This window comes from Manis pentadactyla, chromosome 8, assembly GCF_030020395.1.
Source record: "Manis pentadactyla isolate mManPen7 chromosome 8, mManPen7.hap1, whole genome shotgun sequence".
NCBI lineage: Eukaryota > Metazoa > Chordata > Mammalia > Pholidota > Manidae > Manis > Manis pentadactyla.
Window position 1 is genome coordinate 127,419,830 of NC_080026.1, and position 25,758 is coordinate 127,445,587.

At 39.3% G+C, this 25,758-nt stretch overlaps 1 protein-coding gene across 2 annotated transcripts in view; it reads right to left on the minus strand.

Moving 5' to 3' along the window:
- SHTN1 (shootin 1) overlaps positions 1–25,369 on the minus strand; it is a 92,361-nt gene extending 66,992 nt beyond the window's left edge. For both annotated transcript variants that reach the window (XM_036898990.2, XM_057506379.1), the window contains exons 1-3: positions 25,173–25,369; positions 11,019–11,071; positions 1,574–1,634 (exon numbers count right to left, since the gene is read on the minus strand). In XM_036898990.2, the coding sequence (XP_036754885.2) occupies positions 1,574–1,634; positions 11,019–11,071; positions 25,173–25,230 (172 nt within the window). In that variant the 5' untranslated portion in view covers positions 25,231–25,369. The remainder of the gene's footprint in view (positions 1–1,573; positions 1,635–11,018; positions 11,072–25,172) is intronic.
- Between the last annotated feature and the right edge of the window lie 389 nt (positions 25,370–25,758).

Sequence of the window (25,758 nt, forward strand, 5' to 3'; positions counted from 1 at the left end):
TCAGGCTCTGAATTCCTCATAAGGAAAAACGTACATTGTTAAAACTACCAAAGGTATTTAGAGGAAGAGACAAAGAAAAGAAAAAAGACACAGTAGGTGAAAGCGAAGTTTACCCAGTACTCTAAAGGCAGGCGGGTTTGCAGGGAAGTTGCTTCCACTTCTGCATAATGCAAAAGACAAAATCCCTTCCACCGACCTGGACCAAAATATTTTATGATAAATCCAACGATAGAAACTTGAACTATTCCCTGTGGGCACAGTAACAATCCACTATCAATAATTAATTCAAGCACATTAACTGGTAGCAATGTCAATGACGTAACTCACTCAGACGTGACTCAGTGTCAGCACAACGGTAAGAACATCCCACTAATCCTGCTTAGGGAAGGAGAAAATCCTATGCAGTTGCAATTCATATGTTCACAAGTAAAAGCTATTTCTGTCATTGTATACTGGCCTCCAAAGATAGTAATATCATTAAATTCCTTTTAGATTTTCTCTGTTGCAGCCAGACACTTGGAAAAAAAAAAAAAACTGGCTCCTGAAATTTAACTCTAATGCTGCATTTTTATGGCTGTTTTACCTTCAACAAGAATAAAATGGGTTGTTATGTAGTTACCAAGTCAATACTTTACGATATAATCAAACAGCCTGACTAACATGGCATCTGCAGAATGGTGGAGAAATATCCTGCTTCCAAAAGGAGGAGGGTCACTTTGCCTGCTAAGGTCTGCCCCTGTTCCCATGACTTATTTCCTTCTGATCTTTCTGAGTGTAACCAAATATGTTCTATTTTACCAGATAAAAGTAGCAACAGATTACATCACATAAAACAGTAACATAGCAAAAATTTAGATTTTTTCAGCTTTTGTCGGAATATGACTTTCCTTGGTGAGAAGGCCATTTCAAAATCTTAAACGTGTAACTTCTGTGAACCTAGAATTCCTTTTCTATGAATTAACCTAGGAACTAATTAGACCTCTGTAAAGATGTATGTATAAGAATACTTGCCATAGCATTATTTCTAATAGGTAAAAACCAGAAATAATCTATCATTGAAGAAATGTTTACATAAATTATGGTACTTCCATATAATATGATTTTACAGGCAACAATTAAAACTGATATACATCTCTACTGACCTGCCAAGATGACCATAATATACTGTTTCTAAAAAAAAAAGCAGGCTAGAAAACCAAATGCAAATTATGACAGTATTTTTTTTGTAGGTACCTACATTACACAGATAAAAGACCAGGAAAGGAAAACTATAAAATACTAATATTGGCTTTTCTCAAAGGGTCAAGATAACAAAAAGTTTTTTTTCTCCTTCAAATGTTCTGAATAGTAAACTTTTTAAATAACAAGTCCGAACTGTCTTTACAGTAACACACTTTTATAAAACAATGCTGCTAATTCCATGCTAGTGCATTTTTTGGGTAGCTGGGAAGACAATTCTTGCTTTCTTGGACGCCCAATATATCAGCAACTAAACATAGGGTACATGTCTATCCACATAATCCCCAAACACAGTTATGTGTGTTGCAGTAATTCCACAGAAACGCTTACATACTTTTCTGAAGCTCCTCCAGTTTTTTAACAGCTTCATCTCTTTCTTGCCTAATTTTGTCACACTGAAGGAGAAAACACAGAAATATTAAATTTGTATCATTCGTTTGAAAAGGCAAGAAAGAACAAACATATAAACGACAGCAATTTTATGAAAATGAAACAAAAATTTAAAAATTGAAAACATTAATGGTCACGTGGAATTTGTACCACTCCACGAGCATGGTATTTGTACCATTTATATCTGGCCAATTTTCTGGGACCTTCTAATATAATGAATCATCTTACTACTTGTAAACTCCTCAGTAACAGACCAACTTAACTTCCTTGAATTAAAATTATCCATTCTTTAAGAGAGTCTTTGTGCCTGTTTTTAAGTAGGTACTTTGCTATTACAGTGAACACCCCACTCATCTGCAAGTCAAAGTCCCTGAAACTGGAGAGAGCTTCAACTACCCAGAATGCTGTGCACAACTGGTAGGGACTTCCACGTGCAGACACTCTGCCGCCCCACGTCCCATGCACTTTCTCATTCAAGAGGAAAAAAACATCCTCGGATCCCTAGAATTACGGAAGAGAAGGCAGCAAATTAAAAGGAAAAAAGATAAAATATTCTACAACACACATGTATCATTTACATAAACTGATTTTAATTTTAGAAGGTGGGAGGAGTCAGTGAAAAGACTTAAGTAAGACCATAAAAAGCAAATGTAACTATTAAAGCATGAGGACTTTTTAGGGCACCTGACATAGAAACAAGTATCTAATATTTTAATAGGCCCTGAAAGAATTAATGAATTTTTAAAAACCTAATGTCCATCATAAATGCTGAATCCAATTTACCCTGAATTTCATGACAGGGAAGTATAACACATTTTGGAAAGATTTTCATCAGAAGTATCTAAAACATTAAAAAATGATTTTAGTTATCAGTGACACATGGAATTTTAATTTTGTGGGAACACCATAATACTGTAATAACAGGACCACTCTAATTTTAATCCTACCATATCAAATAAATATAGAGATTTCATGCCTTTTGATATTTTTCATTTCAAATTTCAATGGCTAAAATATTATAATGCCACTGATTTTGGAAAACCCAAATTAAAATAATGATATATTCTCATCTAATAGACTGGCAAAAACTAAAACAGTCTGATAATCAGGGAATGGAAATTCTCACATACTGCTGGTAAAGTGTCTACTGGCTTCACGACTTTGGAAATAAACTATCAAAATGGAAAATGCACAGACCCTATGACTCAGCAATTCTACCTTAGATTCTATCACTAGAATCTCTAGCAGTATGTATAAGATGATCTGCACAAACCGGTTCAGCCCTTATAATAACTACTATCATGGTATATTCATATAGTACACTGTAGAGCAGTGAAAATGAATGAACCAAAGCTGTACCAACATGGAAAAACCTCATAATGTTGAGTAAAAGCATTTACAGAATATGTATCAAACAATACCTTAAGCACACAGAAACCTTTATATATTTGTACCATATATGCATATTTCATGACACATATGACATACATAAAAAAAACACAAAATAGAAGGATACACACAAAATTTATGACAGTAGTTGTCCCTTAAAAGACAGGGAGGGGAAGGGACTGGATTGGATTACACAGGGGATCTCCAATTTTATACGCAGCATTCTTTTTTATTTTATATTTCAAAACAATAACAGTTAGTTCTATGTGGCATGTATTTGTTATATTATTCTCTGCCCTTTTCTGTGCTTTAAGATATTTTTAAAATAAAAAAGTTATGAAGCAAACAACTCAGTTTTCCCCTTTAATCTTTCAAGAACAGAAATTTAGAAAAAAACCCTATCCTGTTCATTTGGGCAAATCCATTCTTGCAAGAGTACCTGAAACAAGAACAGTGCTAAGTCAGCATACCTGTTCACTAAATCCTGGCCTAGACCCTGCACAAGACAGGCGGGGCCTGCACCAGCTCCTCAAGGAGAAGGTACATTTTTTCATCTAAGCTCTAGAGGAAAAAAAAAAATCTGTCTAATATAGTTTCAACTTAACAGGTAAACTGCACTTACTGTTTTTTGGTGTTTCAAATTCTAAACACTAGAGTTCTGCATTCTCAAATAAGCTTTATGAGATCCACACCAGACAGTTCAGCACCTGATTTTGTGAGACTGCTAGCCAGCTGATTCAGGAACAGTCCTCTTGTTTTCTGGAATGTAGCTTCTGCTTGTGGTTTCGTTCGCACCACTCTGCCCCTCTGCCCACCCTACCGTCCACAATGCACACTATAAAGCCCAAGAAGAAACAACTTCTGACTAGACAAACACCTGAGCTATAATTCTCAAATGAAATATATCTGTGTTTTACTTTCAAATTAATTTCATGTTTCTTAATATGGCATTTTTGAAGGTGTAAGATGCCCTGTGAAAAACTTTATCCAAGAGTTGGTGTTTTTGAGTGTTGCTCCTGACTTAATGTGCTTGGATTCTTCTATATACCTCTCAAAGTTCCACCTGAAGGAATCAGAGGCTAATTTAATTCCTGCTCATATTAAAACAGACAGTTTTCACTGAGGCTTCGCACAGCAAGAGCATTAAACAGGATGGTACTCTACTCAGATCTGGAAAAGGCCACCAACTGACATTACACACAGGCCACCAACACAGCTACCATTTACTTAGTGGTCATTAATGACACATGAGAATTGTAGGTTGGGTCATGCCAGTCCCCCAAAAGCAACTCTATGCCCCTGCTCTGTGCTCATAAGGCCAAGGTAGATAGGCTTTGGTTAATAACAGGTCTCAACATCACACTCTTATTCCGACATGCAAGTAGCAAGTCTCTATAGCCCAGCTCCACGTGTGCACACTTAACCTCATAGTCATCACTGGCAGGTTCGAAAGCTGTCTTCCAACCCCAGCTGTGTTCTATCAGGGGTCTTCATGTTGCTTTGCTTTCTATTTTCTGCAACCACATTATGACAGAACTGGCAGCCACAGAATTTACCATCTGCAATGGATACTGAAAGGGGGAAGGGGGAGGAGGACCCACACAAGCTGCAAACGCAGCTTACGTATTCAGAACCAGAGCTGAAAGAAATGGGAAGGATGCACCCGTTTACTAAGCAGAAATCCAAACATCCACTTATTTCATCATTTTAGGTGAACCCCAAAACTAATCTTATAACCCTTCTCTCATTCTACCAACAGAGAAAAGTGAGCAAGGCTCCTGGGCCTTTTTGGAAGAACATTTTTATGTCCCATGGAAGCCCCTCACCCAGCCTACCCCTTCCTCTACCCAGCTCATGCAGCTGCACCATTTGTAGAAAAAGCTTCTTTTTGTGTGAGAATTACTCGCGAAGACTTTGCAATAGCAACAGATGTTCTTGGGCCCACATCACTTAATTATGATGCCCAACAATTCTCTGTAGCTCTAGCTGCGGTAGAACCCAGAGGCAGACTGCTGCCTGGTTTAAGCAAGCTGCACAGTATTACATCTATCCTAGAGTCTCTATTTTGGCTCCTTAGGAAGCAGTGAATTGAACAGAGGTTGGTCTTGCTGGTTTTGAATATGAGAAGTCCTACTCTTATTCTCAGAAACCCTGGTTATTATCCAGCTCTCTTCCTTGAGCCTCCTCCAGATAGATACCTGACTTCTTCTGAAACTAAACGGGCATTTCAAAGCAGTGGAGGCCTGATTTGCAGAGGAAAGCCTTTCCAGTATGAACCAGCGTCATCCCCAACGCCCCCAAACTGGGCTGCTCCACTCTTTCTCCCTCGAATATCATCTACTATTTATATAAAAATGCCTGCTTAACAGGGCTCAGAAGAAGTGCAGATAACTGATGTAGACACCAAGAGATCTTTATATTTTGCTGTGTGTATTTTATACAGGAAAAATACCAATATTCTGAATTGTGCCTAACTTCAGCTAACATAAACACTCATTTTTACTTTTGTGGTGCACAAATGCAGTGGAAGAATGCCAGCCTCTAGTAAGGCCAATTTGGGGCCCAAGAAGTGTGCACATGCACTGCATACACACATCAACAAAACACACAGTCTACACAGAGGTAAGTACCCTGCACTTGACGGAATAAGCAGGTATCTATTGTACTCACCGAAGGCCTCTTCCTCTGAGCATTGAACAAATTATTTATACAGCACCTACACAGGTCAGGCACTGTGGTAAGCCTGGGGAACATCATAGACAATGTGCTCTCACAAAACATGATCTACCAAGAAAGAGCAACAGTGAAACAAGCAATTTATAAGAACACTCACTGTAATGAGAGAAATACTGCACTACAGGAACAAATAGCAGAGGCTATTTGTCCAAAGAAGCCTCAGCCCTACACCATTTTTACTTATTTTTCCTGAAGTTCATTCCTTTTGTGTCCAGTTACAATATTTAAAAATTTAAACATGCATCACATCAAAATAGTGCATATTTACCTTTTAGAATCTCTGGTGATGCAGTGAGAGGACCATCAAGTCGTTTTTAATAATAATCGACAATTCTATTGTTCCAGCTATGTAAGTTTGGCTAGAACTCAACTGTGCTTATCCTTAAAGAACACAATAAATTAAATCATTCCCACTAGGATGGAATTCCTTTCACTCTTTCTCTTTGGTGGTGTTCTTTCTTCCAATTCAAAGTTCTTTCCCTCCAATTTTCACAGGCGATAAAGTAGTAACTGTCCCCTAAAGCTGTCTGATAGCATTCTCCAAATTCTAGGTATTGTGTGTTAGATGGAAACACATGTCATCAGAACAGAGATCCTTGCTCTTTGTTTCTGGATAGATTGCTGTTAATAAGAGACTCATTTTCACTTTCAAACTGCTAAGTAATTACTTTTTCTCTGGCACAACCACTTGCCACTCTGTTCTAAAGAAACTCCATGTATGTGGATGTATTATGCATGAACAGTTAGCATAATGGATGCATATCTTGCTCTTTAAAGTAGCTTCTTTATTGATTTTTTTTTTTTAAATAAAATACTTTGGGACCTTCACCTCAGAAATCTATACAAGAGGAAGAAATTTTAACAATAGAAAACAAAGTCAGGATGCAAACAGTATCATATATCTTGCTTCTTGAAACATAAGTCTTGGAAAGTGTCTCATTCCCTTTTCATTCATTGTTCCTGGCAAGCTGACAGAATAGCCTGATGCACTGTTAGAGCGGTTCACCCAAACGACTTCTAATCAGCCACTTAAACATTTATTCATTTCAAAACTCTATCTCAGGGCATAATATTAAACATAAATACTTACTGTTTAAAGGCAGACATTCTTCTATTACACAGATTTCCTTCTTTTATGCACACTCTACATACACCCCCGCCACCCTGAGAAATGTGAAAGCTATTCCATTAAAAGCTCAATGAGGCTTTGCCCCCCATATAGGAAAAAACCCCAAACAATTATGACAAAGATCCTGAATGAGTCATAAAAGAATGCCCTTCAATGGTAGAAGCATGACTAACATTTGAATATGGTGATTGCTTTCACAAAGTAAAACATTTTATTTGGTTGATTCCAAAATACATAGTCTTCTATTTTTCCATTCCCCAAAAGAAACAGATTTGGGAGGGCTGCTGACTTCAGTTGACAGGCATTCTTACTTTTAACATACTGTTGATAAAGCCATTTAGAAACGAGGCAAAAAACCAACAGAAAGTAGCACTCCTTCCATTCTCTCCACTTACCTTGATGTTAAAACAAAACACAAAACAAGTTTTTACATTTAATCCAACCTATACAACTTATTGTGTCCTACAAAATATGTCGATAATAATGAATTTGGGTTGAGAAAATGTGACACAGCGTAAGAAAATATACAGATGTTTTACTACAAAGAAACAGATAATTCTGCTGTGAGAGAGAAGACACTGGAAAAAAAAAAAGTGACATATAAGCCAAGCATTAAGAGCTAATAAGCGTTTGTCACAAAGAATTGAGTAGGAACCTGGTCTTCTTGTCCTTTTCCCATCCCACCCCCGAACTCTCGGCATTCACTTGCAACAGCACAGTTTATCATAGTTATTTGTCAATTTGCCTGTGTCCCTCATTAAAGTGGTTTTACTCACAAGGGGGACCATCATATATTTTTCTTTCTACCTCAGTACCTAGAAGACAATCAACAAAAAGTTTTCCCTTCTATAAACCTTTCCTTATAAACTCAAACAGATTCTAATTCCATCCTCAAGAGACACTGATTAAAACCACAAAATGTTCGGTATTATGCTTTTCTTAAAAAGTGAGAACTGCAAAGGAAAAGATCATTAAAACATTGGCCCACCTTCACAAATCTCTTATTCTTATCCTTGAATTCATTATGTCGGAATATATATGCACACATATGCACACACACATGTGAGTTTTTCTGACATAAGAATGATTTGATATTTAACTTTCAGTTTTTTAAATACAAAACCATAGATGGCAAAGACAAATGATTCAAAAAATATAATGAGTCTGATAATCTGCTATGTAAAATTCATGTGATAACATTAAGAATTAAGAACAAAACCAAGACCTTTGTGGAAAGAGTCAGTTAACTTCCTTAAGATTACCTGCTTCAAAAAGAGCATTTATAGTCAGAAGACCCATGTTTGAATCTAGACTTTGTTAAGCCCTGAGGTCCTGTTCCCTGTGAAATGGGTCTGACACAGGGCTGTTTTGAAGCATCAGATGGGAGATAAGTCAATGTACATGACCGTAGTAGCTTCTTAATAAACACCCCTTCTTAAGCAACTGCCTCCTCTGAAGAGATTCATGTCCTACACTTATCTCAACAGAGGAGATTCCAAACAGGGCATAAAGAGCTCTTAACCAAAGGAATCACACCCAATGCCGCTTCCCACTGATGGGTTCTTCCCATTGATAAAGAGCTAGCAACCAAGATAGGTGGGCTCAATGTGGACATGTGGAAGAGAGAAATTACTGGCAATTTTTTTTTTGTCCCTTCCACTCACGTAAAGTTTCCACACATCAAATTAACTTTGTAGGCAACAGAAGTCTTACTTGCAATTCCTATCCTTGACTGATTTAGCTCAACTCTGGTTTGGGGCCATGAGGCTCTGGATAGCCATGCATATTTGCTGACACGGACTGGACAGAGCTCACCCAGCCAGGCACAAGAAAGTGCTCTGCCAGAGAAAATGGTGTTCTCCATTCACCACCTCCAGAACTAAAGCTGCTTTTACTCATTCTATGCTGCATAAAAGGCTTTTATTATATGCTTCCCTCCTTTGTAATTCAGCCTCCCTTTTTGGGGAAAAGTCTGCAGTAATAAGCCTGCTAGTCTTTTAACAGAAGATAAACAGAGTGCAGTGAACTTAAAACCACTCTATTTGTTTCACCCAACCACATGGCATTCCATATTGCTTTCATTTCTTTTTCTCCCATTTCTCTTAATAGTTATTTTTAAAGAATTAGAACAGATGCAGATCAATAATGCATACAGATGCCATAAAAATATTAGGCCATACTCTCTGTAGAGAAACATGTAAACACTTAATGGCTAAGGTAGTTTATAATCCTTCTTTTACCAAATGGATTTTACCTACAATTCCACTCGCATTAACAGATGGTTCACTTAAAACCTCACTGTAGAAAGTGGCTCTCAAACAACCATCATCATCACCAACAACAGATGTTCGCAGAAAATCTATTTTTAGGGCAATGTTGGGTCTAAAAGTAAGCAAAAATTAAAGGAGGAGGAGAAGAGAAAACAATTACTCTTCTTCCTCTTATGCTATTCATTTTCTTCTATAGCCTTCCTTGTCTATCATATAAAGACACTTGTTTACTTTCCCTTCTATCCCCTACATTAAGTCAAAGAGTTCTTATGAATCAACCCTTCCAATTTGTTTTGTTCTTTCCTTCCTGGGCCATGAACATCTGTGAAAGAGACTCATTTGACTGATAACTCTGCTCTTTCTCCTACAGCTGTAAGATGGTTGGGTATCATAGGGAAAGAGGCTCAAGCTATCTAGCCAAAGCACCACTCCTTAACTTCACTTTGAAATGTGGGGCATCAGGGACCCAGGATTTAAGCACAAACTCCCCACTTGTTGGCATCCTCAGAACATCTGTGATTCTGGTGTTAGAATTAGACATCCTGTCAAGCTATCATTAGAGATGTATGTACCAGCCACCCTCACGCATGGATAATTTCATCATCCCACCTATCATTCCCTGAATCACTGGACAAAGAAAGAGAAGAAACTCAACATTTCAAAGAATGAGGATTTATTTATAAATGAGCAAAGGTGCCTTACAACTGGGTGGAAAATAATGACCTAAAAATCTGTTAAAATCTGCTTTGAACTTGAATTCTTACCATTAATATCACCAACTATACTATAGCTATAAAGGTAGCAAATTAATACAAGTGAATAAGTTAGAAATAACCCTTAAGAGCCCAATAAATACCCCCAAATATGCCACAAGTTTTAAAAAACATTTACCTCATTGCCAATTTTCATTACAGCTCTTTCTCTGAAATTTTAAAGATGAACCATGATTCACAACAATGACAACCACCTTCTTTAATAGCCACCCACAAAGGACCTGTTTTATTAATTTTCCACCATGGACATCACATTTTGAAATATCTGATCAAACAAAGCAATCTAAAAGTAAATTTCATTTATATCTAAACACAATAATGGATAATTCTGCTCTCCCTCTCTGACTTTTCACCTTATATCAGTCCCTCTACTTTTTAAAATTAGCCTTCCCTTCCATTGTCTCCTCAAATTTACAGGGAAAAAATTTATGCAAACAAATATTCACAAATCTTAAATAGACATGTTAGAGACAAAAAGGTAAGCAGTCTGTAAAGGTAAGTAGATTTCAATTATTTAACATTTTAAAAATAAAACTGCCTGAGTCTCTGAAAATAGTCACCATGTTTTCCCATTTCACACTGGGTGTTGTTCAACTTCCATATATTAATAAAAAATTCTATTACAGTAATTATAATAATAAATATATTCGTGTATTTAGAAGAAGCAAAAATACAAAAGTTTATGGGGGTGTTGGGGCTAACACCAGTGATTAATTCCTAAGAGTTTTCTCCAGAACCTAGTATGTCTAAGCCCCAAAAGTAAGTGTCTCAGGCCTTTAATTTCATCACTGGACTCCCAGACCTGACTAGTGGGGAAAAGTTCCATTCTTGGGGGCTCGAATTGCTTGGCCTGCTGCCTTGCTGCACATTTAGCTGTGTAGTTAATCTCCCAGGGCAGCGCCCACTGTGGCAGGCCTGCTATTCTTTACCATCTGGAGCCTGGAGTTGATATTAGCTTGAACCACACATGCAGGAGAAAAGAAAAAAAAAATCCTCTCATTCACATTTAACTGAAATTGGTGGCAGAACAATGCACCACGCCGTCTAGGCTTTTACACATGTAAGAAAGGGAGGAAAGGGTAAAATACAAACCTTCTCCTTTGTTTTCTGGTTTTCTGCTCTAAGGTCTTCATATTCGCCTATAGCTAAAAGAGAAAAAGCAAAGCAACATTATAACACTATCAAAAGTTTACTGTAAGAAAATCTGCAACTCAACTAACCCTGACTGTCTACTTACTGGGTTGGGGGTGGGATAGGGAAGAAGCCACAGAAGGCTTTGGCTTTTAAAAGTAAGGAAGAGAGAGAGATGATAGCAGATGTGGGCCTAGTAAATGGAATTTCAATTCTCCAAGTTACCAGAAAGACCTATGAGCCATAAGTGGCCTATGACAAGTCACTTCTCATCTTTGATGCTCAGCCCTTGGTCTTGTGAAAGCAGACAGGTGAGTGTTCCCTGAAGTTCCCTCCAGCTGTCAGTCGGTGCTACTGTCACCGGAGATTTATCTTTACAATCAGCCTCCAGAATATAAATTCAGCTTACACATTCAACTCAATGTCACCAGTGAGCTCTATCCACAAAGCAAAGAGTTTTTGCTATGAGCATTCAGCTAAGAACTATTTTCAGGCACTGCAAGGTCATCCATCACCAAGCCATGACCAGATACCTGCCAGATTCACTTCTCTGTTGGAAAAATTTATGAATTGTTGGAAATATTTCCAACTATGTGGGAAAAAAACACGTTTTCTACTTAAAACTCTCGATTGCCAGAAAAATAAAGGAACCCCCACATTCATTCTTTAGCCAATGCGCTGTTTTAAAACATCCTCACAGTTGAGAATATGATGTTTACAGTGCATGATGGGAAGAAAGAGGAAGAAAGAGAATGGTCCAGTATTAATGGTGGAGGAGAATATATAAGGTGGGACTGACACAACTGCTGCCCACTCCCAGACCAGCACCTTAACTGGCACCAGAGTGCCATGGAATCATCAGAGTGGATTCTAATACTTATACTTTTTAAAAAACTTCAGTGGGATTTATCTACAAAAACCTGTTTTTCTTAAAACAAACAACAAAAATAGACAAACAGAGCTTCCTATTTCTATGAATAATGCAGACAGAAATAAAAAATTTGAAACCAGTGGCTGTAAGAACATTCCAGAAAATCTGGTCATACAAAAATAGACAAACAGGGCTTCCTATTTCTATGAATAATGCAAAGACAGAAATAAAAAATTTGAAACCACTGGCTGCAAGAACATCCAGAAAATCTGGTCATAAATTCTAGATGTGCATGACTCTAATGTCTAGAGCAGAAAACACCTCAAAACAGACAATTCACATGGTTAAGTACATACTTTGTTTCCTCCAATAGTGATCCAAAGGGTTTAGAATAGCTACTGTAATGGTAGAACCAAAATCTTAAAGTCCAATTCAAATGAACAGATATTTATGGGATTATATCACCAATGCCCAGAAGTTTTATTAGCACTCCATGACCATCTAAAGAAGAATTAATGGACAACTGATTGAAGCCACTCCCAAAAAGAACCCTTGAACATTAGCCCATAATATAGCTGAATGTATATATATAGACACAGCAGTTTTAAACATAATTACATTTTCAACAGAAAAGATTTGATTATGGAATGAAGCCCTCCACACACCCCTCCCTCATCAGCCTTCAACACAAACCCCAACCAATGAGTATAAACTCAATTGTCCTTGGTTCTAAAGAAGTCAATAAAATGATGTGCCCCCTCCAACTTTTTCAACAAAAATAAGAACTAAAAGATTCTAAAAATATGTACTTAAAAGATTCTAAAAATATGACATTGAGTAGTCTATGGTCATGGTCCCAAACCTTATCACTATATTTAATATTGTTTTGAAAAATAAATATGTATTTTATTAAGAGACTGCTGTAGTTTGCTTGACATGTAAAAGTATCTGTAAATGAAGCTGGAAAATCAAAATTGACCTATCACTCTATCCCTGATCACCTATTTAACAAATATACAAAACAAACAAAAGGCTTGTAAGACCAAGATCTCATATTAACATTAAGAAAGTTTTTTCTATTGAAAACATCAGATAGATTTGAAGCCTTTTTTAAAAATACCGATACTATTCTTCCATTATCATGCCAATAGAGTCCAGATGAAACACTGCAGACTCCAATTACTGGGTCTTTATGAAAAGCATTAACTGAGAACCCTTCACCTATCGTATCTTAATGGAAACGACAAAAAACATACTTTCTTGTGACTATGTTCAACTTAAAAAAATAAATAAATGAAGCCAGGCATAGGGAGAGGAGAGAAAAAAGTTGGGGAAAAATTCAACCCTTGGTAGAAGGAAGGAGGCATTTGGAAGACAGAGCATAAAAGTGGAAAAAGAAAAACACATTTACTGATATTTTTATTTATTTGAAGTTAAAAACCAAGCTCACTGCCTAAGCAGTATTTACACACACACACACCCCAGGCATATATTATAGTGAATATGTATGTAACCCCATACTCTCAGCAAAACTGGCAAAACCCGAAGTGACTATATTGCTCAGCTACTTCTGTGGCAATGCTAAAGGATCACAGAGAAAACTTTCTTGCTGCTTCAGAAGTGGATCACAGTTTGAGACATTTTTAAGTGAGTTGCACAGCTCCAGAGATTTGATGATAGAGATCCTCTGAATCTGAATTTAATGGACCCAGTACAAAAAATGCACTGAACCAATGCAAAAGAAAAGATGAATTTGACCAATTCTCTGCCATATGAAAAATATCCATGGCTTGGGAAGACTTCATCTCGAGTTTACAGGCAGAGTATATTCCACTGTACTTACTATAAGGCCAGATAGCACAGGAATTGAAAAGAGCAGTCTAATCCCAGCCTGAGCACTTACTAGCCAGGGAACTGTGGACAGACTGGCCATCTAAGTCTCAGATTTCCTCATCTGGAAAACAGTAGTAATAATTACAGCTGACTCTTGAACAACTAAGTTTGAACTGAAGGGGTCCACCTATATGCAAAATTTTTTCAATAAATACATTGGAAATTTTTTGGAGATTAGTGACAATTTGGGAAAAAAGCATTTTTTCTCTTGCTGACTTTCCTGTAATATATATATACAGTGTATAATATATATAACACACAAAGTATGTGTTAATCAACTATTGATGTTATTGGAAAAGTTTCCAGTCAACAGTAGGCTATTAATAGTTACATTTTGGGGGTGTCAAAGTTATACATGGATTTTCAGTTGTGCAGGAGAGAGGAGTCATAACCCCTAACCCCCATGTTGTTCAAGAGTTAACTGTTTGCATCTCTCATAGTGCTACGATTGTGAGCGTACAATTGTGAGCATACAATATAAGAGTGCTCAGGCCTATTAAGTGTTCAATACATGTTAGCCATGATTATTATTACTAACATAGCCAAGTGCATCAGATCTTATTTGCATGACAAGAGATTAGGGTGCTCCCTAAGGCCTTCTATCACACATGGTCTGAAAGAGGGCAAACAAAATCTCTGAAATCCTAGAAACTCCTATCCACCAAATAAAAAGAGAAAGGGGGCTAAAGACCACCTTTAGTTTGCTGTAGTACAAAAGAAGAGGGCAATGAAGGGAAGCAGGTCCCAGAGCTGTACTTTTCAATCCGGCTGCACATTAGAATCACCCGGGGAGCTTTTAAATCATACCAATATCTCATCCCCTCTCCACCCACCGCCAACCCAAGACTCTGATTTAACTAGTCTAGGGTGGGCCTGGGCATCCTTTCTTTTCTTAGAAGTGAGCATCCTAGGTGATTCTAACATGCAGCCCCTGAGGGGAATCACTACTCGAGAGTACAGAATGGAAGGAGAGAGAGATATGGAAAAAAACAAGGAAAATATCAGGCAAAGCATGCATTTGAAGAATCACACTGATTCTCTATTTTCTAACTCCCTAATGCCAAGAAAGGGAGTTTTCTTCCCAAGATGCGAATCATGACATTGCCAGCCCAGAAAGCTGCTGAGTACATACAGCTGTTTCAGGAACACAACTGAAGTTCATGACCACAGGCCAGTAACCCTCTGGCTAAGGTGAACAGCAATCACAGTCGGCCTCGGCCTCTCCCAGTTTCTGCACTGATGAGTCCAGTGTCCCCGGAAACTCTCAGTCCCAGGTAGGCTAATCACTCTATCTCTAGCATTAGCTGCAGATCAGTATTCCAACCAACACTTTCTAGACCCGTACTGTCAAATATGGTAGCCACTAGCCACATGTGGCTACTTTTAAACTAATTACAATTAAACACAATTTCAGATTCTGTTCTTCAGTTGCACTAGCCACATTTCAGGTGCTCAAGAGCTACATATGGCCAGTGGCAACCATCATGGACATGGACACAGAACATTTCCACCACAGAACATTCTACTGAAGAGCACTATTCTGGACATCTCTGTCCGGACACCCTACAAGCACCACAAACTCGGTATGTTAGAAACTGAACTCATCAGCTCCCTTTCACCCAAACCTCCTATTCCCTGTAGGCAGAATCTCCTTTCATTGGTGTCCTCGAGCTAGTACCTCAGGATCATCCTTGATTCCCCACTTTCTCCTGCCTCCAAAGGGTCTTAGAACTGCTCATATCTCTTAAAACAAATTTCCAACCTATCCTTCCTCTACAGCCAGTATCTCTACCCTAATTCTGACTTGCAATAATGGCAAAACCCCCTTAGCTAGCCTCTAGCCTCCCGCCTTCCAAGTTCATTCTTTACAAAGTAGACAGCTTAGCAATGAACCAACCTATTTATTTAATTCTCTTAAAAACCCCCAAAGACATTAGCTTCATACCCAGGGACCCCACTCCTGCCATTCAGCCTCAGCGACCACTCCCTTCCACTGGACCCAAAGCCCCAGTGCTTCCCTGAATCCTCTAAGACATGTCACACCCAGGTGCCTTTACAAATGTTTTTCCTTCTGCCTGCAAAGTCTTTTACTCCCCATCTTCCCTACCTCCCCCTTTTCAATGCAAGTCACCTTTCATTTCTTCTAGGAACTGCCCATATACTTCAAGCAAAAAATCGGCACTTGTATTTCTAACATATAACCAGAGTACACCATTGATACATCTCTATTAGAGCATCCATGTATAACAAACTATCTGAGCATAGGTGTGTTTTGTCTTTTCTCCCACTTAATTCACTGCTATACACCTTTCCCCTAGCAGAATACCAAACACAGTATCAATGCCTATATGGAATGAATGGCTGGTTCATAGAAATCTGTGATGTAGACCAATTAAGCCAAACGTTAACATCCCCGTTTTAAAATGAAAGCATAAATGCACAGAGAAGTTAAATCCTACAGAGAGAAATGGTGGGGGAAGAACCAGACTGATTCCCAAAGTCACTCGTGTAAAAATCATGACAGCATTACTGTGTACAATGTGCTAAAGCATCAGACAGAAAAAATCCTCTCGGGTAAGGATTATGTCTTTCTGCATTCAGATGTCCACATCTAGCACAATGCCTGACAACCACTAGGCGGGTGAATAATGTGTGTTAAATTAAGGAAGGAGGAAGAATGAATCTAGGTCTTCACATGAACAAACCATGAAAGAGCATATACTCTCCTCCCCATATTAAAGGGTCTCTTAGATCATATGTTACTACAGGGTACTTAATAAAAATGAAGCCTTAAATAGCCATCAAATATGACTAGAAAAACACTGCCACCTGAGATCTCTGAATGTAGCGTCTCATCCATTGAATCTGCATCTTTGAGACTCATGGAGCCTTGAAACACCTCTTACTAATGGGGAATGAGGACATGAGTCATAACAGATAATGTTCAATTAGGACATTATTCCCTTCTGCGCACATCCCAATGGGTCCTGCTCTTAAAGCCAGAGTAGAAAAAGAAGTCATTTATACTTTCCTTGTTAATTAAAGCATTAGAAAAGCCAGGGAAAACACGGCTGGAAAGCCTGATCAGAAAACAAAGATGACAGATTTCACATAAGAAATTACAGCAAGCCTGAAATCCACTCATCACTTGGTGGAACACACAGCTCAGTGTTAATGAATTAATGTTGCTTAAGAAATACTCTCAACAAACTACACTAATGACTTCAAATCAACCAACAGAAAGGAAGGAAACTGAGTAACTTTCAAATACAAATATAAGTCTGGTTTCTGGTCTAGCATGTAAGAAGCTTGTAAATATAGGTATTCATAGTTTTACACCATCCTCACATAAACAAAAAAGCTGAACAAACCAAAAATCAACAATGTTTTTAAGTCCATCAGAGAATAGATGTCAGAGACAAATCACTACTTCAAAAATTGAAGAGTCACTCAGGCAGACACAGAGGACCACAACTCAGTGGACCAGAAGCCCAGATGCAGAACCTCTTCAGGAACCAGCGCCAAGATAGGAAAACCTAAACTGTATTTAACAAATTGCTGGAGATTCAGTTCTAACCAGTTTACGAGTTGAAAATTCCAGAAGTGGGGGGAGAGGCACTCATAGGAGAAAGCCCACACTTGGTGAATTTTACCTCCAGGAGTGCTATGAGGTCCCTATGATGAATATCAGAGAAAATTTCCCTCCTTCTAGCAGCGTGGGGAAGAGCCGTTCTGAAATATGCCCAGAGCATCCTGTTCTCCTCAAGGCCTGCCCTCAAGAGATGTTGTCTTGCCAGAGCCTAACAGACCTGGAGGAAGGCAATACCCAAGTCCAGTCCCCTCTAGCCTTCCTATCTGACCTAAGGGGGAAGAAAACAAAATTGAGAAGCATTTGTGGAAATCACAGCCCAGAGGCACAAGCTCACTAAAGACTGAGACCTACAGGACTACAGAATGCTTCCCTTCCCAATACCTTACCATTCAATGAATGCTTATTACAGCTTTATTTGTAACTGCCAAAACTTGGAAGCAACCACGATGTTCGTCAACAGGTGAATAGATAAACAAACGGTGGTACATCCATACAGTGCAGTGTTACTCAGTGATAAAAAGAAATAAATGAGCTATCAAGCCATAAAAAGACTTGGAGGAACCTTAAATGAACATTGTTAAGGGAAAGACGCCAATCTAAAAAGACTACAAACTGTACAATTTCACTTACATTCTGGAAAAAGCAAAACTATGGAGCCAGTAAAAAGATCACTGGTTGCCAGGAATTCAGGGATAAGGAGGAAGGAATGAACAGGCAGAGCAGAGGAAATTTTTTGAGTAGCAAAATTATTCTGTATGATAATATAATGGTGGGTACATGTTGTACATTTGTCAAAACCCACAGAATGTCTGACATAAAGAATGAACCTTAATGTAAACCATGGACTTTAATTAATAATAATGTGCCAACATTGGCACAATTCTAAAGAAATGTACTACACTAACACAATATTAAAATAGGGGAAACAGGCAGGCTAGGGGAGGTGAGGGACTATGTGGAAATTGTACTTTCTGCTCAGTTTTTCTGTAAACCTAAAACTGTTCCCAAAAAGTCTTATTTAAAACAATCAAAAAGATATGTAACGGAAATTATACCCTGATTTCCATAGAGGACTTGACATAGAAATCAAGTAACTAAAAGGATCCTAATAGTTTACTGTTCAAGAATTTCACAACATGTTTAATATTTAAAATCCTGAGCCAATATGGTAAGCAGAGAAAAACAAAAGCGTGTTCCTTCTACATTTTTAAGCGAAGCCTGGCTGTGTAACTGCTTTATAAAATAAAATCTATGGGAAAACAAAGTTTAAAGTACACATACTTTTTGGATCCAACAGTTCCACTTCTGAGAATTTTCCCTAGAGCTGTACCTACACATATGTATGCACAAGGATATAAGCAGCATTATTATTTTTAATATACTTTAATTTTATAATCTTTAGATTTATAGCAAAATTGCAAAACTAGTATAGAGTTCCCATACACTCTACAAACAGTTTCTCCTATTATTATCTTTCATTAGTATGATACATTTATTAAAATTATGGGAATAATATTGACACATTATTATGAACTGAAGTCCATACTTTATTCGTGTTTCCTTTTTACCTAATATTCTATTTTTTTCTAGGATTCCATCCAGATACCACATTACATCTAGTTATCATGTCTCCTTAGACACCTCTTGGCTGTGACAGTTTCTCAGACTTTCCTTGTTTTTGATGACTTAGTTTTGAGGAGTACTGGTCAGATGTTTTGTGGAATGTCAGTTGGGATTTGTCCAATGTTTTCCTTATGATCACACTGGGGCTTTGGTTTTATTTTGGTTCCAAATGACAGGGCATTACTATGCTCACCTGTGAGCGCACATCCGTTGTCCCTGTCTGCCCAGCCTGCATTCTTGCAGAGGCACACCAGTTGTTTCTGAACAACTATTCCGACCCACTCATGGGGACTGCCAATCAAGGCGCCCTGCACTTCCCATGGAGGTAAAGTGCCATTTTCATCACTCCATAACAAAAGTACATACTATCAACAAGGCTTAAATCTCTACTGAAGTCGACCTGGATCACCTGGCTAAGGTAGTGTCTGCAGGTTTCCTCACTGTAAAGCTAGTCTTTATCCCCCATTCTACATTATCCTCTTTGAAAGGACATTATGCACAGCCCACGCTTGTAGAGCAGGACATTTTGCTCTACCTCTTTGTGTGGGAATATCTACATAAATTATTTGGAATCCTTCTGTATTGAAGATTTATCTCTTCTCCCTGTTTATTTATATCAAGATGAACTCATTAATATTTTTTATACTTTGGGTTATAATCCAATATTTTGTTTTTCAAATTGTTCCATCTTTGGCCAATGAAGTTCATTCAGTTGGCTCTTGTATCTCTCTGTCATGATTGTGGGCGTATTTGGGCACTTTCTTACTTTCTGATACTACAAAATGCTCCAGGCTCACCTTGTGTATTTCCTGCCCTGGTCATCCCAGTCCTAGAACCAGCCATTTCTCCCAGAAGCCCTGACCCTTTTACTGGAGAATGGTATTAGAAGCCACATTCTGGAGCTAGATGGGCTCACTGGCACATCTAGGCTCTCAGCTGACAGAGCAAGGAAATATGTGTGTATACTAACCCTACATACATGTACACACACATACCTATAAATATTTCTGTATGTAACCATCTGTATCCACATTAAGTTAAACATGAATTCACACTGATGTCTCTACCTCTCAGCTATTATGAGCATTATTTTTTATAGGAAAAAAAAAAGAATAGCTACACTGTGAAGATCCATACAGTGGAACACTAGCCAATCAATTTTTAGAGATTTGATTCTATATGTACTGATATGAACTCTATAATCTATATTAAGTGATAAAACACAATTTATGGAAGGAAATAGAAAAATTAATAGTAGAGAACTCTGAGGAGTGGAAATGGAGTTAAGAGCATGTATTATCAAAGGGGTGATACTGCCCTCAAAGAGGAAAAAAATCTGAGATATCAGAATGGTGTGTAGACTTCCAAAAGACCATGACACATAAAAAGATATACAATATATCTATGGTAATATACTACTACACTACTACTCAGCAACGTAAATGAACTACAACTACAGGCAATGAGATTGATAAATCTCATGCACATAAGGATTGAAAGAAGTCAGAAGCAAAAAATACTTTATGATTACAGTTATGCAAATCTTCAGCAACTGGCAAAAGTTATCTTTAGGGACACCGAATATCTTTGGGAAAAGAAAGGTGATAGACATTGGAGGGATTATGGAGGGGCTTCAGGAAATCCTCTGGTTTAAGTGTTGTTAGAAACTTAAAAAAAAAATAATTTGCTGACATGTTCATTTACATTTTGTGCACTTTTCTTAATCCGTACTATATTTTGTTGTAAAAGCAGAAAAATCTGAATATAAATTTTACAAAAATGCAACCAGATGAAGAAAAATACGTTTACCAGCCTCCTTCTCATAAATAAGTGTGTGAGTACATACATAACCTGGTTATTCAGTTTTCCTCCGGACCACACTTGGAAAAATACTGGTGTAAAGACGAGTCTGCACTTGACACCAAGGCAACCATGTAGCCCCAAACTGCTTTCTTCTGATGACTTTGTATGGATCCAAGAATGGCAAGGGTTCAGTTTTTGCACACTGGTATAGTCATGCTGACAGGCAACAGTTTTGATCCCTTTTGCCAAAATAATGATCTAGCTACTTTCTAGCCTAGGAATCCAGGGAACACTTGAAGCCTCTTTTAATTACTAACTCAGCTCTCAGAATAAGCTTGACTTAATTTCCATCTGAACCTTAAGTACTCTCTCAATAATCATGGGGAGAATTATACTAACTCTAAAGATGAAAGGAGATTACTTTGCTTTAAAACCAATTATCTCACCATAGGAAATCTATTTGCAATAATGTCAGCCCAAGAACAGTCCACAACTTTTGGCTTTGTTGTTGTTACTGTTTTGGTCTTATGTTAGAACATCCTTATTGTTAAGTGGCAAATCACTCTCCTCAAAAGTTCCTCAACAAGTTCCAAATAACAGGGCATTACTATGCTAATCTGTGAGCGCACATCCGTTGTTCCTGACTGCGTGGCCTACATTCTTGCAGAGGCACACCAGTCGTTTCTGGACAAGTATTCCTACCCACTCATGGGGGCTGCCAATCAAGGTGCCCTGCACTTCCCTGGCCAAAGGACTTAAACACATGATCCAAACTAGGCCAGTCAGACACTCTTCCTGGAGTGTCTACCACCATATATATGCCTACCATCTCTAGACTATGAGCTCCTCTGCACCAACAGAGACGAGGTTTTGTTCATCTCTCTCTCTGTGATGCCTAGGACAGTGCCTGGCTATGAATATTCAGTGCATGTGTGCTGAATGAATTACAAAGAAAATCATGTACTTAAACAAATGCTGAGCTATGTCTATCATTTCCCAACAGAATTCTAGAAGGGGAGCAAATTGCATGATGTTCGGTAAGGAAAATGTCCACTTCAGTAGCTAGGAAATATGCATCAGAAATAGTATCCCCAGTTGCCATTTCTCAGCACATTAAAGATGTCAATCAGTCCAATAAAATAAAGCCCCAAAAAAGACAAAAGGAGAATTACCTCATTACCTCAACATCTGCTTGAACATAAGCAATCACACAGTGGCTAATTTTTTTTTAAGGGACATAATATAACTTTCTAGAAAGACATAATATAGCTAATTATACCATTCACTAGAAGAGAACATACAATGTTTTGAAGTAATTCAGAAGTGGGTGTGATTTATAAGACATAGAGCTTAGGGGATGGTAAGTATAAATTAGATTGTTCATATTATGACAGACTCCGTCATTGCATTTCACAACTTTTGTCAAAAGCAACCTTATTCACCACACCACTGAGGGCTTCACATTAGGGAAGGCTGCTGTCAGCTCTGCCATTTGGAGTAGACAGCAGCCTTCTTTCTGAGCACCCTCCTGGGGTAGGGGTTCAAATTTCAGACTTAAAACTCACTAAGAAAGGAACAAGATGATGAAATCTAAATGACCTACAAACATGTAAAAAAAAAATACCAACTTCACTACCAGACAATACAAATTTTTGAAAGATGCTATTTTTGCTCATCAGATTGGCAAAAATTAAGGAACTTGGCAGGCTGCCAAAACTGCCAAAATCAATAAAGACTGCTGTTGGTCAATGTTGACCAGTGTGTGGGGACATGGACACAACTGGGGGTGGGGGTGGGGGATGTGAACTGGTACAGCCATTTGGGGGGGACACATACAATGTCTAGCAAAACTTTATGTGTTCAGGCCCTCTAACCAACAATTCCATTTCTAAGAATCTATCCCAGAAAAAAGAAATTTATAACTGTGCAAATTTATTTGCATGATTATTTGATTAATAACTACTAGACAATAAACTTGGTGAAAACAAAGGTTGACTGCTTCACCATCTCTACCTACAGTGCATAGCACATGGGCCTCATATATGGTAGGTACTGGTAAGCATTTGTTAAAGGGATAAATGAATATGTCTATTCAGTGTTAAGGAAGGAAGATAGAGTGTCTAATTGATAATAGTTCTTCTTGTTCACCTTAAATAGAGGGAGTGGAATTACTCACAATGCTAACAGGTAGTAAAAAGTATTGCCAATTTTTAAAAATCAATCATGCAATCAGCTTAAAAATTAATCATAATATTGATAAGAGGTCAAACATCTAGTTGTGTGTTTTTCCATCTCAAATCCCTAGCTTTGCATTCCCAGTTAGTTTCATAGATGAAACAGTAATTAAATATACTTCAATTGCTATCATGGTATATGATCCAATGACAAACAAATGCCCTGGTTTTGAGAAGTATAAAAATCACACTTCGATCTGAAGAAAATCCCAGCACCTATGTAACCTAACTCAATATCCTTTAAAAAAAAAGTGAACTTTCAAGAAACACAAATTTCGAAGTCGGACTGTTCTACTGCCTTTGATATGCCCTTAATCAAGGAAATACAGCCTCTAAAAACACCAATGTTTTCTAATACAAACATGAACAAGAAACTTTAAGAATTTTCCTTTTTTCAGCTCTCAAATATAATACTGAAATAGAAAATGTGTTTCAAAATCAAATACAGACAACTTATAGATTATCTATATTGTTAACCTACCCTTGAAATTACATACAGAATGAAAAGGAGTGAAGTTTTTTATGTTATAATTACTGCAAACTGGCCATCTAACAAAAGATCTGGTAGGTAGCCACGAGAGATACTACCAATAATGAAAGCTCCAAGAGTTTAGAATATGAGTACGAGTCTTTATGTTATCGGGAATGTGGGTGTTATTACAAATAAATTACTAATAGAATCCAGCCCCTCACTAACACCTGAGAAATCCCAGATAATGGCATTCAGCCCACCCACTAGATTCACTGATGCTTGTGACTTTCTGATCTTAGGCTTTTTGAAGACAGGAGTTGAAAGCACTGGGAAGACAAAAGTCATTGTCATTTATCGAACACTTTCTAGATGGTGAATACCACAGGGATGTGTTCTGTCCACTTCAGTGAGGTTAATTTCAGCAAAGTTAGTAAATAGTACTGTTGAGATTTGTTTCCAGGAGTGTGGGCTCCAGAGGGATCCACACATCCTTTGTGAATGGTGTGTTTGTACTTTCAAGAAACAAGAGGTCAAGGTGCCAGGCAGGACCTCATGAAATCACCTAGGTTAGCCCTTGCCTGAAGTCAGGTGAGGCTTCATTAACTACAAGACTGAAGAAGGGGAAGAGACTCTTCCAAGTTCACAGAGTTGGTGAGTTAGGCAAAGAGAAGTGAAAGAGCCAGGAGTAAACACCCAGATCAGCCTCAGAGCAGGGCCCCTTCCATTATGAGATCATGTAAGCAAGTTATTGAGAAAAGCTCATATTCTTACACATTTTTACTTCCTAAATCTGTGTAGTTCCTCCCTTTCTTGACCCATATTCTCAAGCCATCTTTGGTCAAGTAATATTAATTTTAAATGTAAAAAGTGTTTGGTTCACATTTGATGGTGAATTTGACTTTGTTCATAAGTGTGATAAGTGATCAAAATGATTAGAACAGTTCTTTATTATGGGATAATCTCATTACCAGGCAGTGCAGAAATGCATGTACATGGCCTAGCTTTCCTGCGGACTGGAGCCAAGTGCTAATTCAGAAACCCGACAAAAGCAGGGTGCTGACTCCCTGACTAATAAATAAATTGCTAAACTGGGAAGTGATAAAAACACATCACGGCCTGAAAATCCTGGCTAGGTAAGAAAAAATAAACTAGACAAAACCAGAATGAGAAGCGCGAAAGGCTGTGCAGCAGCGCTGCAGGCCTCCCAGCGCCCAAGAGATAGGGTGGGGCCAAGGCTAGAGAGCAAGGCCGGCGGAGCTCCCAAACCGCCCCTCCCAAGACAGCCTGTCCCACCCGCTGTTCCCGCGTGGAAGGTGGCACGGGGGACTCCGTCCGCGCCGCATGCTGGGCCCTCCCCCCCGCCCCGGACCGCCAGCTAAAGCCAACGGCGGCAGCGCTTCCCGCACTGCGGGGCCGATACTCCCGACACCCAGGCTTCGCCCTCGGCCCCGGGCTCTCCAATGCGCCCGGCGCGGAGGGCGCTTCCCCACGGGTGACGGAGCTAACGAGGGTGACCCCCGCGGCCGCAGCCCCCTGCCCGGCTCGCCCCGCCGCAGCCCCGGCGCTCCGGAGCGTCCCCCGCCACGGGCCGCGGCTGTCACCACCTGGCCGCTGCGCGCCCGCCTACCTTGCTCCTTCAGACTGGTGATGAGCTGAAGCTGCTGCTCCTCATCCGAGCTGTTCATTTCGGCAGGTGGGGCCGGGAATAAAGGGAAGGGAGGGAGAGGCGAGCGGTACAGCAGGAGGGGGGAGAAAACGCAGGACGCCGGCGGCGTGCGGCTTCACTACCCGGAAGTGGGGCTTGCTCCCGCTCCCGCTCCTCCTCCTCCCGGCGCGGAGCGCGCGCGTGAGATCATCCCCGCGCACCTACCGGGTGGCCCCGGCGGCTGCACCTGCAGGCGGGGCGGGGCGGGGTCGGAGATGCGGGCGACGCGCGGACCTGCGCCCTGGGCTGCGGCCGCCGCGGCGCTGTGCTGCCGCCTCCGGGCCGGCGCCGCAGGGTGCGCCTCGGGGGCGTGCGGACCTGCTCGTCGGCGCCGGGCTTGCTCCTGCACCGCTGTCTCCGCCTCGGCCCCCCGGACGCCGCGGGGCATTCAGGAGAAAATTGGCCTTGGATCTGGGAACCCCACTTCGAACGCTGCCCAGGGCCGCTCCCCTGGGGCCACCGATGTAGAGCGGGGCGTAATGGGCAATCAACAGCCAGGCTTCTTCCC